Source organism: Peromyscus eremicus, chromosome 8a, assembly GCF_949786415.1.
Source record: "Peromyscus eremicus chromosome 8a, PerEre_H2_v1, whole genome shotgun sequence".
Taxonomy (NCBI): Eukaryota; Metazoa; Chordata; class Mammalia; order Rodentia; family Cricetidae; genus Peromyscus; species Peromyscus eremicus.
Genome location: NC_081423.1, coordinates 103,710,416 through 103,725,563, shown reverse-complemented (window position 1 = coordinate 103,725,563; position 15,148 = coordinate 103,710,416). Strand labels below are relative to the sequence as shown.

Below are 15,148 nucleotides of genomic sequence, written 5' to 3'. Positions count from 1 at the left end.
AGAACAAGGCCCTCTGACTCAACTAATCAAAGTTCATATGAACTCATAGAGACTGGAGCAAGCACACCCACACAATCTGCACCAGGTCCTCTGCACGTACATTACAGCTTTCAAGTTAGCATTTCTATGGACCCTGAGTGTGTGAACAAGTGGGTCTCTGATTCCTGCGCCTGCTCTTGGGACTCTTTTCCTTCTGTTGATTTGCCTGGTCCAACTTCAATGTAATGGGTTTTGTTTTATCTTACTATTTATTTTTTATTTTGTTATGTCTTGTTATCTCTTAGAGACAGAAAGGGAGTGGATCTGGACAGGAAGGTAGATGGAAAGGAACTAGGAGAAGCACAGAGAGGGGAAACTGTAACCAGGACATATTGTATGAAGAAAAAAATCTACTTTTAACAAAAAGGGGAAAATTTTAAAAATAAACATAAAAAATAAAAATAAAGTTTAAAACTTTAGTTTAGGGTTGGAGAGATGGCTCAGTGGTTAAGAACAGTGGCTGCTCTTCCTGAGGACCTGAGGTTCGAGTCCCAGCACCCACAAGGCAGCTCACAACTATCTGTAACTCCAGTTTCAGAGGATCTGATGCTTCTTCTGGCCTCTATGGGCATCATGCACATACAGGGTGCACAGACACACGTGCAGGTAAAACATCCATACAAATAAAATAAAATAAACAAGAAAAATTCAGCTGAGCACGGTAGCAAATACCTGTGCACCCTAGCACAGAGGAGGTAGGCCAGTCATCCTAAGTTTAGGACTAGCCTAAACTACCCAGCAAGGTCAAGTCCAGGCTGGGCTAAAGAAGATTCTAAAGGAACAGGAAACAAAAACAGGCCGGGCGGTGGTGGCGCACCCCTTTAATCCCTGCACTCAGAAGCAGAGCCAGACAGATCTCTGTGATTTCGAGGCCAGCCTGGGCTACAGAGGAAGATCCAGGACAGGCACCAAAACTACACAGAGAAACCCTGTCTCGAAAAAAAAACAGAGATTAAAAAAAAGAAAAGAAAAAGAAAAAGAAACAAAAACAGTAGGGAATGGAAAGGTTCCAAAGACTGGAGGAAGAGAAGAAATGGGGAGGGAGAAATGGAAGTAGAAGAAAAAAACTTCAGTACAAAAAAAAGGCCAATAATCGCCTGAGAAATCCATCCCACAGACACTGTTCATGCTAATGTTAAACAAACAATGCCAAGAATCTCACAAGTATAAAGAAAAAAGGTCATGTTTCAGAGGGTATATGATACTTAAAGAGAAAGTGGGGGAACTTGTAAGCAATTGATTATTTATTTTTATGGTTTGAATATGAAACGTCCCCCCGCATGCTGACATTTTGAATGCTTTTTCCCAAGCTGATGGAACTATTGGGGAAAGGTGCTGTAGAGCCTTTAAGGGGCCTAGCTCACAGAAACAGGTCACTAAGAAGAAAGAACAGGCCTTTAAACGTTATACTCTGGACTCTAGTTCAGGATGCTCTCTGCTTCCTGGTGCACTACATATAAACAATCTTCCCAATATATGTTCCTACCACAATGAACTGAGCTACTCAGTATCTTGCTCGCAATGAGGTTTCTTGTCAAATATTTCAGTCACAGCAATGCAATGTAACTAATACAGATACCAACTAAATGTTTTAAATGAACAAGACATACTCTGTCCAGCTCAAAGCAGGGTATTCTCCAGGCTATCTGGCACATCCAAGGCCCAAGAGAGGCTCTACACAGCAGAGCACTAGGGCCCAAGATTTGCACCTTAGGGTCTATCCACAGAAAACAATCCAGAGAGCAAGACAGAAGTTTGCCATGCTTTCATAATGACAGAGGCAATCACAGGCCTGACACATGGCATACACAAAGTCAGCCCGTGGCTACAAAAAATCCAACAGAAAAGTAGAGTGCTACCTTGTGAGACTGTGCGACATGTGTTCAATTTAATAATACCACTGAAAGCCAGGCAGTGGTGGCACATGCCTTTAATCCCAGCACTCGGGAGGCAAAGACAGATGGATCTCTGGGAGTTTAAGGCCAGCCTGGTCTACAAACCAAGTTCCAGGATAGCCAGAGCTATTACACAGAGAAACCCTGTCTCAAGACACCTACTACTACTAATAATGATGATGATGATGATGATAATAATAATAATAATAATAATAGCACTGAAAAAGACAAAAATATAGTATGTCACTAGAATTCATATATAGGATTTTTCTAATTTTTCTGTTCCAAATTTATTTTTCTTCATGAAATATGCCTTGCTTTATCTTTTTCTTTGGTACTTCTTTTTTCTTTAGAGAGAGCATCATTATGTAGCCTATGATGGCCTCCAAAGCTCATGTGATTATCCTGCTTCCCCTCTCAAGTACGAATACTACAGTGCCATCATGTCCAGTATTCCTTGCATATATAAGCAGAAAACAGTAGCTACTTTTTCAAGCTGATGCCATCAAGAGCAAAGCTGGGCGCTGGAGAGATGGCTCAGTGGTTAAAAGCACTGGCTGTTCTTCCAGAGGACCCGGGTTCAATTCCCAGCAACCACATGGTGGCTCAAAACCATAGTAACTACAGTCCCAGGAGATCCAGTGTATTCTTCTGACCTCCAATGGTACTGCATGCACATGGTGCACAGACATACATGCAGGCAAAATACCCATATACATAAAAAAATTATATACATATATGTATGTATGTATATATATATATATAATTTATGAAAAAAATCTTAAAGAGTAAAGCTCTATCCTCGTCTTTCATTTTTTGTTGTTGTTTTGTTTTGTTTTCAAGATAGAGTTTAAAAGTGTAGCTCTAGCTCACCTAGAACTCACTGTATGGACCAGGCTGGCCTTGAACTCAGATCTGTCTACCTTCTGAGTGCTGGGATTAAATCATGAGTCACCATGCCTAGCTCCCTTATCTTTCTTTAACAGAGTTTCATTATGTTTCTGATTGTTACTGTCTAAATAGCTGTGTAACAACATAATGAAATAAAGAGTTAAAAGAGGGGTCCCAGAGACCCCCACCAAACAATACAGGCTACTGCCACTGCTCTTAGATACTCATTAGAACTTGATAGTAAGACTTGATTGCTAAAGACACACACTTTAATCACAGGACATAGAAAAATCAAACTGTACTGACCTGGAAGCTTCCTCCTTGCTGGCTGGCTTTCATGGTATCAAAAGGTGTTTTACAGGCTACTGAGGAAGAAAAGCCATCAACAGTCTGACCAAGATGTGAATCCTGTAAGCTATAGTAATGATTGGCCTAGCAAGATAGACCCTTTGATACAACAGTGGTATGAATATTACAGGCATAACCAACAGCTTTCTAAATGAATTTAAGGCCCACTCCACAAGAAGGAACTCATGTCTGGTACTAATTACCTAGTCAATAACCCATGGCTGGGAAGATCATAAGCCCTACTAATATTTGCTGAAGGAACACAGAAATCAAACTGCCTTTGAAATAATTAGCCTTATACCCATAGACCAATAGGTTAGGAACAATAAACAACAAAAAAGACATGAAGCTGGGAAGGGAACTGGTTGGGCAGTGGGGGTGTTTCCCACAGAAGCTGGAAGTGGGAATAAGGGCACGACAGATAGCCTCTAAATAAATGCATTGTGTTCATGTATGAAAATTCCAAATAATAAATAAGTTTTTTAAATAAAAGTAAAAATAAACTTTAAAAGTAAAATAATAGTTAGGAAAAACAAAAAGTTACAGGAAAAGTCAAGCATGGTAGCTCACACTTGAAATTCCAGCAATTAGGAGACTGAGGCAAGAAGATAAGTATATCTGAAACCAACCTGGACCTCATAGTGAACCCTAGGCCAGTCTTGGCTAATGAACAGAATTCTGTCTCAAAAACTTGAAAACAGCCGGGCAGTGGTGGCACATGCCTTTAATCCTAGCGCTCCAAAGCTACAGAGAAAAACAAAAACAAAAACAAAAAACTTAAAAACAAAGGTTACAGGAAGCTCTGTCCTCAAAGTTCAGCTACTAAAGGAAGCAGGTGTGGTTCCCAAGCCAGAGAAGAGCACAAAATGTTGCCGGCAATTAGTGTAACAGGGCAGACAGCATTCTAACAAAGAACAGCATACTGTGCCCAGGGCCACTCTTTATTGCTGTGGGATGTCTTTCTGTACACTGAATATATGTTGCTCCGACTGGTTGATAAATAAAGCTGCATTGGCCTATGGCAACGCAGCTTAGAGGCAGGAGGGAAATCCAGACAGATATATGGGAAGAAGAAAGGCAGAGAGGGAGACGCAGTCGCTGCCGCCAGGAGCAGCAAGATGTGGAAGTACCGATAAGCCACGGTCACATGGCAACTTACAGATTAGTAGAAATGCATTAAGATATAAGAGCTAGCTAGCAAGAAACCTGCCATAGGCCATGCAATTGGTAATTAATATTAAGCCTCGGAATGATTATTTTATAAGCAGCTGAAGGACTGCAAGCCAGGTGGGACCACGCAGCCCGGGCGAGACCAGAAAAAACTTACTGCTACACTTTACCCCACCGAAAAGATGACTATGGAATACAGGTACTCGGAACCAAGGAAACAAATTCACAGAGTACCTCTGGGGCCATTCCCAATGACCATGCCAGTCTACTCAAACACCCTGGGTACTCACACAGCTCAGGCCAGAGGCTGCACTACACATGCAGTGCAAAGATCTGGCAATAGCCTCTCCAAGGTGGGTACCAGCTACACCAAATGAAACAGTCATTCTGTTCACATCAGCACTAAATGGCACTGAGGTTCTGGTGCTCCAGGCTGTGGCTTTTCCTGTAGGATCCCAAGAAGTGAACAAAAGGTTTTGAGTTTTACCTTCTGTAGCCCACAGATACTCCATGGAGTAAAGCTTGGCATAAATCTACCACCATCAGTATGTTTAGTAATAAGAACAAGCAGAGAATACAGGGTAGACAATAAGGCTGGTGAAATGGCTCAGTAGATAAAAGTACACACACACACACACACACACACACACACACACACACACACACAGAGTAAACAATTAAATGTAATATTTTCATTAAGTGTATTTTTTTTTATTTTTAAACAGACAATAGTTTTCATTTAACAAAGCTAACAAACATTTGCAAAGTCTCACCCAGCTGGCAAATACTAGAAAGGGAGCTTTCAATTTACTTAACTTTTGCAGTGACTATATTTCAAACCCCTAAAAAAAAAACCTCATGCCACTTATTCAGGAATGGCCATGTTAATCTTGGTAACCAAACAGGAAGCAGGCCATCTACATGTCCAGCAATAATAATATAGTCACATCTATGTTAGGAAAAGATAGATTCCACGAGCACTCGGGTACAGAAACTCAGCCAGTACAAGCTATACCTCCCAAAGCAAGAAAGAAGATACAGTCTTCAAAATGTATGAATTCCTTTTGTTATGGTTTGAATCCTAAATATCCTGAAAGATAATTCAATCAAAGCTGCTTGTTGGCTGATGGGGCTTTTCAGAAGTGACTGTCTGGATTATGAAGGCTCTAAACTCAAAAGAGACTAATCCACTAATGGGTTCATAATATGATGGTTTTATTGATAGTACATGCTGGCCTAGTTGGAGGAAATACATCATTTAGGATATTCCCTGAGAGAGTTGTATTTTATCCCTGATCAGTCTGTCTGTATGTCCATCTCTCTTTACTACCCAGATACCATGTGGTCAGCAACTCTGTTCTATCCTCTCCGCTATGTTCTGACACAGCACAAGCCCAAAGTGTCTTTTCCTACATCACAGAGGTAGATCAATGACTAAAACAGATTTACCATGGACTAAAGACCATAAAACTATGAGCCGAAATAAGCCTTTTCCTCCTTTGACTTTTCTCAGGTATTTTTCCACAGCAATGAAAGGTTAAGTAACATTTTTATAAAGTTGTCATCTTTTCAGATCTTGATAAAGGAGAAAGTAGCCCTTGGGAGATTTTCCCTCCCTTGTGAGGAGGCCCCAAGAAAGAGGCCTTAGCTGGGCACAGTGGCACATACCTTTAATCTCAGCCTGATTCTACATAGTGAGTTCCAAGATAGCCAGAGCTACACAGTAAGACTGTCTCAAAAACAAAACAAAACAAAAGAGGCCTTGCCAGTTCCAGGGGACTAAAGTGTTCCTCCCCTCTCTTGCCTTCTCGGATCCATACCTCATTACTGAGTCGTGCTTTCTAAGATGACATCCAAGGTTGTCAACTACCGAAAAAAAGGTTTCTTCCCACTTTACAAAGGAGAACAACATTTGAGGTGCCAACCATTATCTAGTCAAAACGACAAGACCTTACAACCAACTTTCAACTTTCACCAATTCAGGAGGAAAAATGCTGAAATTTCTAACTTATGTAACCATAAACATATTTAAAATACAAATCATTAGGAATCCTAACATCTCCCAGAAGTCATATGTTGCTAAATAAAAACCCCAGTACCAACTGTCAGGTATGGTACATATGCCTTTAAACAGCACTTAGAGCAATAGTTCTCAACCTTAACACTGCGACCCTTTAATACAGTTCCTCATGTTGTGGTAATTCCAACCATAAAATTATTTTCATTGCTACTTCATAACTGTAATTTTGCTTGTGAATTATAATGTAAATATCTGATATTCGGGATATCTGATATGCAACCCCTATTTAAGGGTCATTCAACACCCAACCACTGATTTAGAGGGAGCCAGATCTCTGAGTTTAATTAAGGCCAGCCTGGTCTACACGGCAAGTTCCTGGACAACCCAATACCAAGTGTGGGATACCTCCCCTTGAGTTGTTGGTCAGAGGTATCCCAGAGACCCTAAAAACAATACAGGCCATTTTCATTGGTCTTGGTTGCCCACCAAAACTTTCATGGTAAGACCCTATTATTGAAGACACCACACACAATGGTCACAAGACATGAAGAAATTAAGATGGTATTGACCAAGAAGTTTCTTCACTGCTGGCGAGCTTCTTTAGTACTAGAAGTTACTATGTAGGTGGCTGAGGATTAGTGGGAGAATCACCAACAATCTTACCCAGCCTTGAACCCTGTAAACTCTAACACTGACAGAATAGCAAGATATGCCCAGAGGTACAATAGTGACATGAATTAGTACAATCAACTGCTTTCTGATCGGATTTAAGGCCCAATCCACAAGAGAAAAACACATGCCTGGTACTGTAAATCTAGCCAAGAACTCACGGCTGGGGAGTTCACAGGACCCAGGATGAACCTACTATTTTCCTGCTAAACATACGTATTATCAAACTGTCCTCTAAACTCATCTCTCTCTACCCATAGATTAGCACAGCTCTCAGACCTCACCAGAGAAGTTTCTTTGTGCAGTGGATGGTGGTTAATACAGAAACTCACAACTAGTCAAAGTAGAGAAAACAAGTGTCAATGGAGTGCTCAGTCACAGATGGAATATCTATATCACACACACACACACACCACAACTCATTCACACCAATGTGTCTTCTGGACACAACAGGACCACTGCTCTCATGAACTCACAGTAGCTATTTAGCTGCTTGCACACAACCTGCACAAATCAAGCCAGTCAACATGATACCATGAAGGGGGAAGGGGCTTGTGAGTACCAACATCTAACTGAGGAGCTATAGACAGTTGATTGCTTCTGGAAGAGGAAAAAAATCAGTCCTCTTTAAGGGTGTGGACCCTGGAAGGCTGACCACGCTCCAATGGACTACCCCATTCTCATGAATATTCAGGTAACATTGGGGGATTTTGGTGTTAGTTTTTAAAAAAAGTATACCAAGTGTGGGAGGGTAAGTTTTGTGTATCAATTTCCTCCCAAATAAAACCATATATCTCAAGACACAGGATGTTGGGGCTGGAGAGATGGCTCAGAGGTTAAGGGCATTGGTTGCTCTTCAAAGAACCTACGATTCCATTCCCAGAACCCACATACATGGGGATCACAACCATATGTAATTTTAATTTCATAGAATTCAACACCTTCTTCAGATGCATGCAAAACATCTATACACATAAAATAAGCCTTTTTAAAGAAAAAGTTAAATCTAAAACAAAAAAAAAAGGCACAGAGTTAAAAAGGAAGAAAAACAAGATGTTCTAAATAAAGGTGAATACTCCATCCTATATAACGCTCCTTAAGCTCAGTAAGTCCTGAAACTGACTAGATTCATTTAGGCCCTCCCTCTCCAAGCATATATAAGCAGCAAGGACTACTGAGAGACATTCTTAGACAAGCAAACTGCCTGGAAGAAGCAGAGACCAGGAGAACTACCTGGAAAAGCTCAGGTCAACTGAGCTACCTGGAAAAGACAGTTTCCAACTTGTTGAACTGCCTACAGATTATTCAATGTGCTCCAAGTTTCCTGAGCTGTCAACTATGCTGGAATGGGCTTCGGTGATGAAGCTGTCTTGAGTTGTTTCTGTTCCTGTAAGTAACCCTTCACCCATATTCCTGTAAATAATCACAATAAAACTCACTAGCTGACCAAGCTGGACATTGGTGGCATCCATACTTTGATCTGTCATTATAAATTTCCTATCTGAGGCTGAGTAGACACTTGTTCAGGTCTTCCCAGGAACAGTGTCACAGAACAGTAGAAAGGAATGGATGAATCTGAGAAAAGTTAGGAAGAAGAGTAGGAAATAAATATGATCAAAATCCATTATACGAAATTCTCCAAGAACAGTATTTTTTAATGTTTTTTAATTTTTATTTCTTTTTTATGGTGTTTTGCCTGCATGTATGTCTGTGTGAGGGTGTCAAGTCCTCTGGAACTGGAGTTACACACAACTGTGAGCCACCATGTGGGTGCTGGGAATTGAACCCAAATCCTCTGGAAGAACAGCCAGTGCTCTTAACCACTGAGCCATCTCACCAGCCCCAAGAATAATATGTTAAAAAAATCCTAACATTCCAAATTTCACAAAACAAGTTCACTCAGACTGGCATGTATGTCTGAGACAACCCAAGCAGGTTGTGTTGATCACCTTAGCTCATCAGAGAAACCATCTCCTACTTGCATTTTTAACTACACAGGACATTTGCAAGGGGTTTTGTTTTCTTTTTTGTTTTTGTTTTTGTTTTTTGTCAGAACCCAAGGTTTTACCCAGTGAACTACACTATAACCCTGTCTGAGGATTTCATTCCCAAACCATACCCATGTGTGTCCATAATCTCTACAAATCTCAATATAAACTGCTCCTGAGATGACTCTAAAAAGCTCACAGCTGCTGCCACCTAGGGGGAGCACCACAATACAGAAAGGAATTCCAGTTGCGCTTGTACTAAGTATATTTCTCTTCAAGGGCCTATAAAGTATCCCTCTGAGTCCCAAACCAGCACCAGGCAGCCCCACAAATCACAAACTCATATCTAGGAATCCTACCAGCCCTAAACTGGTACCAGGTGACCCCTGTGAGTGCCACAAACTAGTGCCAGTCAACTCCATAAGCCCAAAGCAGCACAAAGGGTGGTCACTTCTCATTCAGATGTCTTCTATGACCAACCAGAGCTGCCTGTTCCCTCAGGGAGGGCAACAGGATCTATGCAGTATAAAAACCTGGAAGAGACTTCATCTGAGAATAGACACACACAAAGCATGTAACAGTGTATGAGATAGACAGGCTTACAGTTTACCAGGCACAACAGCCCTGCACAGCTGACAAGACTTACTTGGACACAAGCACAGCAGCTGCATCTCGTGCCTTGTCGCTGACCACCAAATAGGACTGCAAGAATTTGACAAATTTCGATTTAGTATTCTTTTATTTTCTAGACTTCCTACAATTATGTAGTATTTATACAATATTCAAAATTATATGTAAAATGAAGTTTCTCTAACCATTGCCCCTAAAGCCCTTTATATATCATCATTATGTTTAACAAATATTTGTATTATCTATAAAGAAATGAGATCTGCTAAAGTAATTTATCTAATCTCTACATAACTTATCACAATTTCATAGTAAGCCAAGATATCACTGATAGCAGTAATGTCAGTCAAGCAAATGTAAATACATACACCAAAAGTTTACCTAACTAAACTCATTTCAAGACAACTAAACACGAACAAGTGCACACTTAACTGTTAAAGGTCTGTATGATCATAGTTACCTCTGCTATTTGCAGAATACGGTCCATTATGGGTATTCGTGTTTCTCCAGGTTGAGTGGGGAGGTTCCCATCAAGGCGTGAAAAATCAAAAGGGATCAAGCAGGTCACAGAGAGCCACAATAAAAGCATGTAGCGTGTTTCCCATGTCTAAGGAATTAAATCACAGTCAGAATGATTCCAGTATAGAAGACAAAGCTGCTGGGTATGATGGTGCACACCCTGAATCCCAGCACTCGGGAGGTAAGGAAGGTGGATTGCTCTGAGTTCCAGATCAGCCTGATTCAATAAGTTCCAGGCCAGCCAGGGCTACAGAGTAAGACCTGATCTCAAAAAAAAAAAAAAAAAAAAAAAAAAAAAAAAATGGAAAAGCCACCAGGCATTCCGCCTCTGGTCAGGAGGCTCAGTCATGAGGATCTCAAGTTCAAAGCCAGCCCATACCACACTGTAAGTTCTAGGTTAGTCTGGACTACATAACAAGAACCTATAATAATCCCAAATAATAATTAAGAGAGAGAGAACAAAATCCAACCACACTCCACTGACCATTATATTGGCCTTCCCGCCAACCCAATGCCTACCACAGGCCCGTAGACACCATCAACCCCACACTCACAATAAGCACAACTCTGTGCTGTGCCTTTAAGTCTTCCTAGGGCACCATGGACCTGTGGTGGTCTTAAAGACCTGGCACAGTCACACTGAGTTAAAAAGCATACTCTTTGCTTTTCAAAGGATATGTTCTAAAAGAGAACAACTTAAAGCCAACATGTGTAGAAGCTAAAGAAGAATCAGAAGGAATTTTTTTAAAACAGTCTAAGATAAAACCAAAGAAAGTTGAAAATAAGAGTTGCCAGTGACAGTGGAGCCAGCAGGGAGGACGTGGAAAGGACTCACCTCATGGTCTTTAGGATTCTGACCTGTGAACATATCTAACACAGGCTGAACATCAGCTACTTCATGAGGAAATAGACGCAGAAATACTTTATATCCGCGAACCTGCCAAATATAGACATTAGAATATAAAGAATACAGACTATACTATATAATAGAAAACAGAAAGAGCAGCAAAGTTGTCTTGATACTTTCATCAAAAACTACTGTCTATGTCCCCCAATGACTGAGGAGATTCTGTCACACTGCAGTGACACAACTCAGCAAGACCAAAGAGACAAGAAAGCTATCTTTATTTTTATTTATTCATTAAATATGTTCTGCCCCAATATGGCTAACAAATCATACTGTGTGCATCAGAGATATAAGTACGTTACAAACTAAAAACTTCTGCTTCTACCCTGTTCAGAGATTACTCTCTGACATTTATGAAAACGAAGTCCCTATGCACCTCAAATGGCCCCACTAACACTTCTATAGAACATGCAGCATTATCTCAACAGCCAAATGCCTCACCTATGGTGATATTTTATTTGTACTGAAATGTGATTTTATTTGTATGTTAATAAATAAAGTTGCCTGGGGGTCAGAGCTAATAGCAAGCCATAGCAGAAGTCTGGCAGTGGTAGCACATGCCCTTAATCCTGATCACATGACAGGCAGATCTCTATGTGTTCAAGGATACAGCCAGCATGGAGACACATGCCTTTAATCTCAATACCAACCATAGAAGACCTGGAGGTCTGTATAGATGGGCAGTGACAAGGAGGTCATGTGGTTGAGTTTACAACCAATGAGAAGGCAGAATAGAAAGTCAATAAAAAGGACAAACACACAGGAAGTAGGTCTCTTGCAGAGAGGTAGGACAGCAGCGGCAGTGAAGGGTAAGATTTTTAATCTCAGCTCTTAGCTATTGCTCTGACCTCTTGGATTTTAACTCTGTATTTGGCTCTGTGTTTCTTATTTAACAAGACCGTTACATCTACATCTGGTGCCCAACGTTCGTGGGACGTACGCCGCCACCCCCCACCAGACCTGAGCTACACATAGCTGCCACAACCACTCTAACACTTCTATAGAACATGCAGCATTATCTCAACAGCCAAATGCCTCACCCTGCTACACAGTAAAAAATGCTAGGACATATTCCCTGAGACTCACAAACTTCACACAGAAATGACTCTAAGTCACTCCCACATCTCTAAGTCTGGGGCCAGCACATGGGCATCACTGGAGAACTTGCAGAGAAAGCAGATCACCAGCCCTAGACCTTCTTCCTCAGAGCTGTAGCCTAAGTAAGACTCCCCAGTAAATTCATCCCCATACTATAGCTTATGAGGCACTTCTATTGCTGGGTGTGGTGGAGCACATCCTTTAATCCCAGCACTCAGGAGGCAGAGGCAGGTGGATCTCTGTGAGTCTGAGGCCAGCCTGGTCTACACAGTGAGTTCTATGACAGCCAGGGCTACACAGTGAGATCCTGCCCAGGAGAAGAGGGAGAGGAAACACTTCTATTTCCATCAAGCTTTTCTGCTTTTTCCTTATTCTAACTAAAGGACCTCAAGATCACTAAGTTCCAAGACCCAACACATACCAAAAAGAAAATGAAAACCCACAACTTGTGTTGAAGAACCATGCTCCCCAAGAAATAATACTTAAGAAACTAACTTCTGGAGCAATTAGATGAGAAGATCTGTCTACTCTACAGTGCTGCACAAATGTTACCTTGGTGATGATATAAAGAAATTTAAAAGCCAGATGCACAAGGGCAGGCAGAGATGTCTCATCCTGTACTAGGTCCAACAATGAGTTCATCATCCACTCTAGGGAAAAACAGATATGAAATACTTACCATAAGTTAAACATCAACAGGGAAATGAAAATGGTCTTATTTAGGACATAATAATGCATCAGTATTAGTAAGCCTATTTAACCAAGTATCAACACAACAAAGAAGTACATGTTCATATCAGCCATTGCTGAAAGAATGGTACCCACCTTAACACTCACTCCCATTTTTAAAATACAGGGGAAATATTTAAAATTGGTATCTGACACCACGTTTTACAGACGACACCTGTTAAAATTGCTCTGATTTACCAACTGGCTAGGTTGAACGAATGCAGTAAGACAGAAAAAAAGAGGAAAATGAGGGTCATGCAGGGCACAGCCTTCTCCTGTCTGTACAGAGGCTATGTTGAGACCCCACTACAAGGAGAGGTTAAAGCAAGGCAGGGCACATCAAGAAGGAGAAAGGAGTCTAACAGGCTGTTAGCTGACAGTCATGTAATATAAGAGCTCCAGCCACACTCCACTGACCATCCTACTGGCCTCCCTACCAATCCAATGACAAAATAGACCCTTACACACATCAACCACATCCTCAGCACAAGCAAGACTCTGGGCTGTGTCCTGTAAGTCTTCCTAGGGCATCATGGATGTGAGGTGGTCTTGGAGACCTAGCACTGCCACCATGAGTGAAAAGGCACGCTCTTTGCTTTATAAAGAACATATTTTAAAGGATAAATACATAAAGATTATAGAGTTCCTCCCTTTTTATTTCTTTTTTTGTTCTATATTTTGTGGGGTTTGTTGTTTTTTTGGTTGTTTGGCTAGGTTTTGTTTGTTTGTTTGTTTTATGAGACATGATCTCAACATGTAATGCTAGCTGGCCTAAAATTCCCTATGTAGATCACACTGTCCTTGAACTCACAGAGATCTGCCTGCCTCTGCCTCCCTAGTGCTCGGACTAAAGGGGTGCACCACCATGCCCAGCCTCATTTTTTTATTTCTTTAAAAAACATCTGAGTGTCATCTAGAGAAATAGGTCAGCAGTTAAGAGTACTTATTGCTCTTGCAGAAGACTAAAATTTGGTTCCCCTGTAACTCCAGCTCCAGGGTTTCAAGCCTCCCCAAGCACCTGTACATACCCACACATATATACACATAATTAAAAATAAAATCTTAAAAAAAAAAAAAAAAAATGAGGGCCTGAAGAGATGACTCAGCAGTGAAGAGCACTGACTGCTGCTCTTCCAAAATATCAGGGCTTGATTCCCAGCACCAACATGGTGACTTACACCATCTGTAACTCCAGCTGCAAGGTCTCCAATGCCTCTTCATACCACCATGGGCACTGTACATGTGCACATGTGGTGCACAGACACACTTGCAAGCAAAATTCCCATACACATAAAATAAAAATAAATCTTTTATTTAAAAATTAAATGTGGGCTGGAGAGATGGCTCAGCGGTTAAGAGCACTGGCTCTTCATCCAGAAGTCTTGAGTTCAATTCCCAGCAACCACGAGGTGGCTCACAACCATCTGTAATGAGATCTAGCGCCCTCTTCTGGCTGGCAGGCAGAACACTGTCTACATAATAAATTTAAAAAAAAAAGAGAAATCCTATCTTGAAAAGGAAAAAAAAAAACCAAGTAAACAAAAAATAAATCAAATAAATAAATAAATATTAAATGTTTAAGGCAAAACTTGTAACAAATATGAAAGCAAGTTGTGTGACAAGGTAGCAAGGTACCACAAAAAAACAGAAGGAAGAAATAAAAGCATCTTCTGAAAATTTCCCCACCATTATATTATTTGAGGGTAGATTGTAGTAAGTTCAGGGTATAAATGATAAATCCTGGAAAAAAGGAAAACAAAAACAAAAACTACTGAGCATATAGTGAAGATAAAATAAAATACCAAGCCAGTGACAGATGTCTTTTAATCCCAGCACTAGAAGGCAGAAGCAAATGGGTCTCTGTGAGCTTAAGGCCAGCCTGGTCTACATAACAAATTCCAAACCAGCCAGGACTACATAGTGAGACCTTGTCTCAAAATAAATAAATAAACACCAAAAAGTATTAAATTAATACAAAATAAAGTAATAGAGTAAATAAAAAAGGAAGAAAGAACCCAAGAAGGAAATGGGATAAAGAGAAAATAAGTCCCAACAGGTGATTAAACCTTGCCATGTTGTCAGCATTACTAAATGAAAATACCCTAATGGCTATTGAAAGATAAGGACTGGCAGGCTGAATCCAGACAAAAGGGAGACACACACAGTATTTACTATCAGGAGAGACTCAAGAACCAATAACATTACAAAACCTAGAGAACATTTCTAATTACAAAGATCGATTCATTGT

The 15,148-nt window shown here is 40.6% G+C and overlaps 1 protein-coding gene across 1 annotated transcript in view; it reads right to left on the bottom strand.

Moving 5' to 3' along the window:
• Nucleotides 1-15,148, bottom strand: part of Tbcd (tubulin folding cofactor D) — a 173,988-nt gene that overhangs the window by 152,840 nt on the left and 6,000 nt on the right. The window contains exons 3-6 of the mRNA XM_059272344.1: nucleotides 12,724-12,821; nucleotides 11,002-11,103; nucleotides 10,108-10,254; nucleotides 9,667-9,722 (exon numbers count right to left, since the gene is read on the bottom strand). Of these exons, the coding sequence (XP_059128327.1) occupies nucleotides 9,667-9,722; nucleotides 10,108-10,254; nucleotides 11,002-11,103; nucleotides 12,724-12,821 (403 nt within the window). The remainder of the gene's footprint in view (nucleotides 1-9,666; nucleotides 9,723-10,107; nucleotides 10,255-11,001; nucleotides 11,104-12,723; nucleotides 12,822-15,148) is intronic.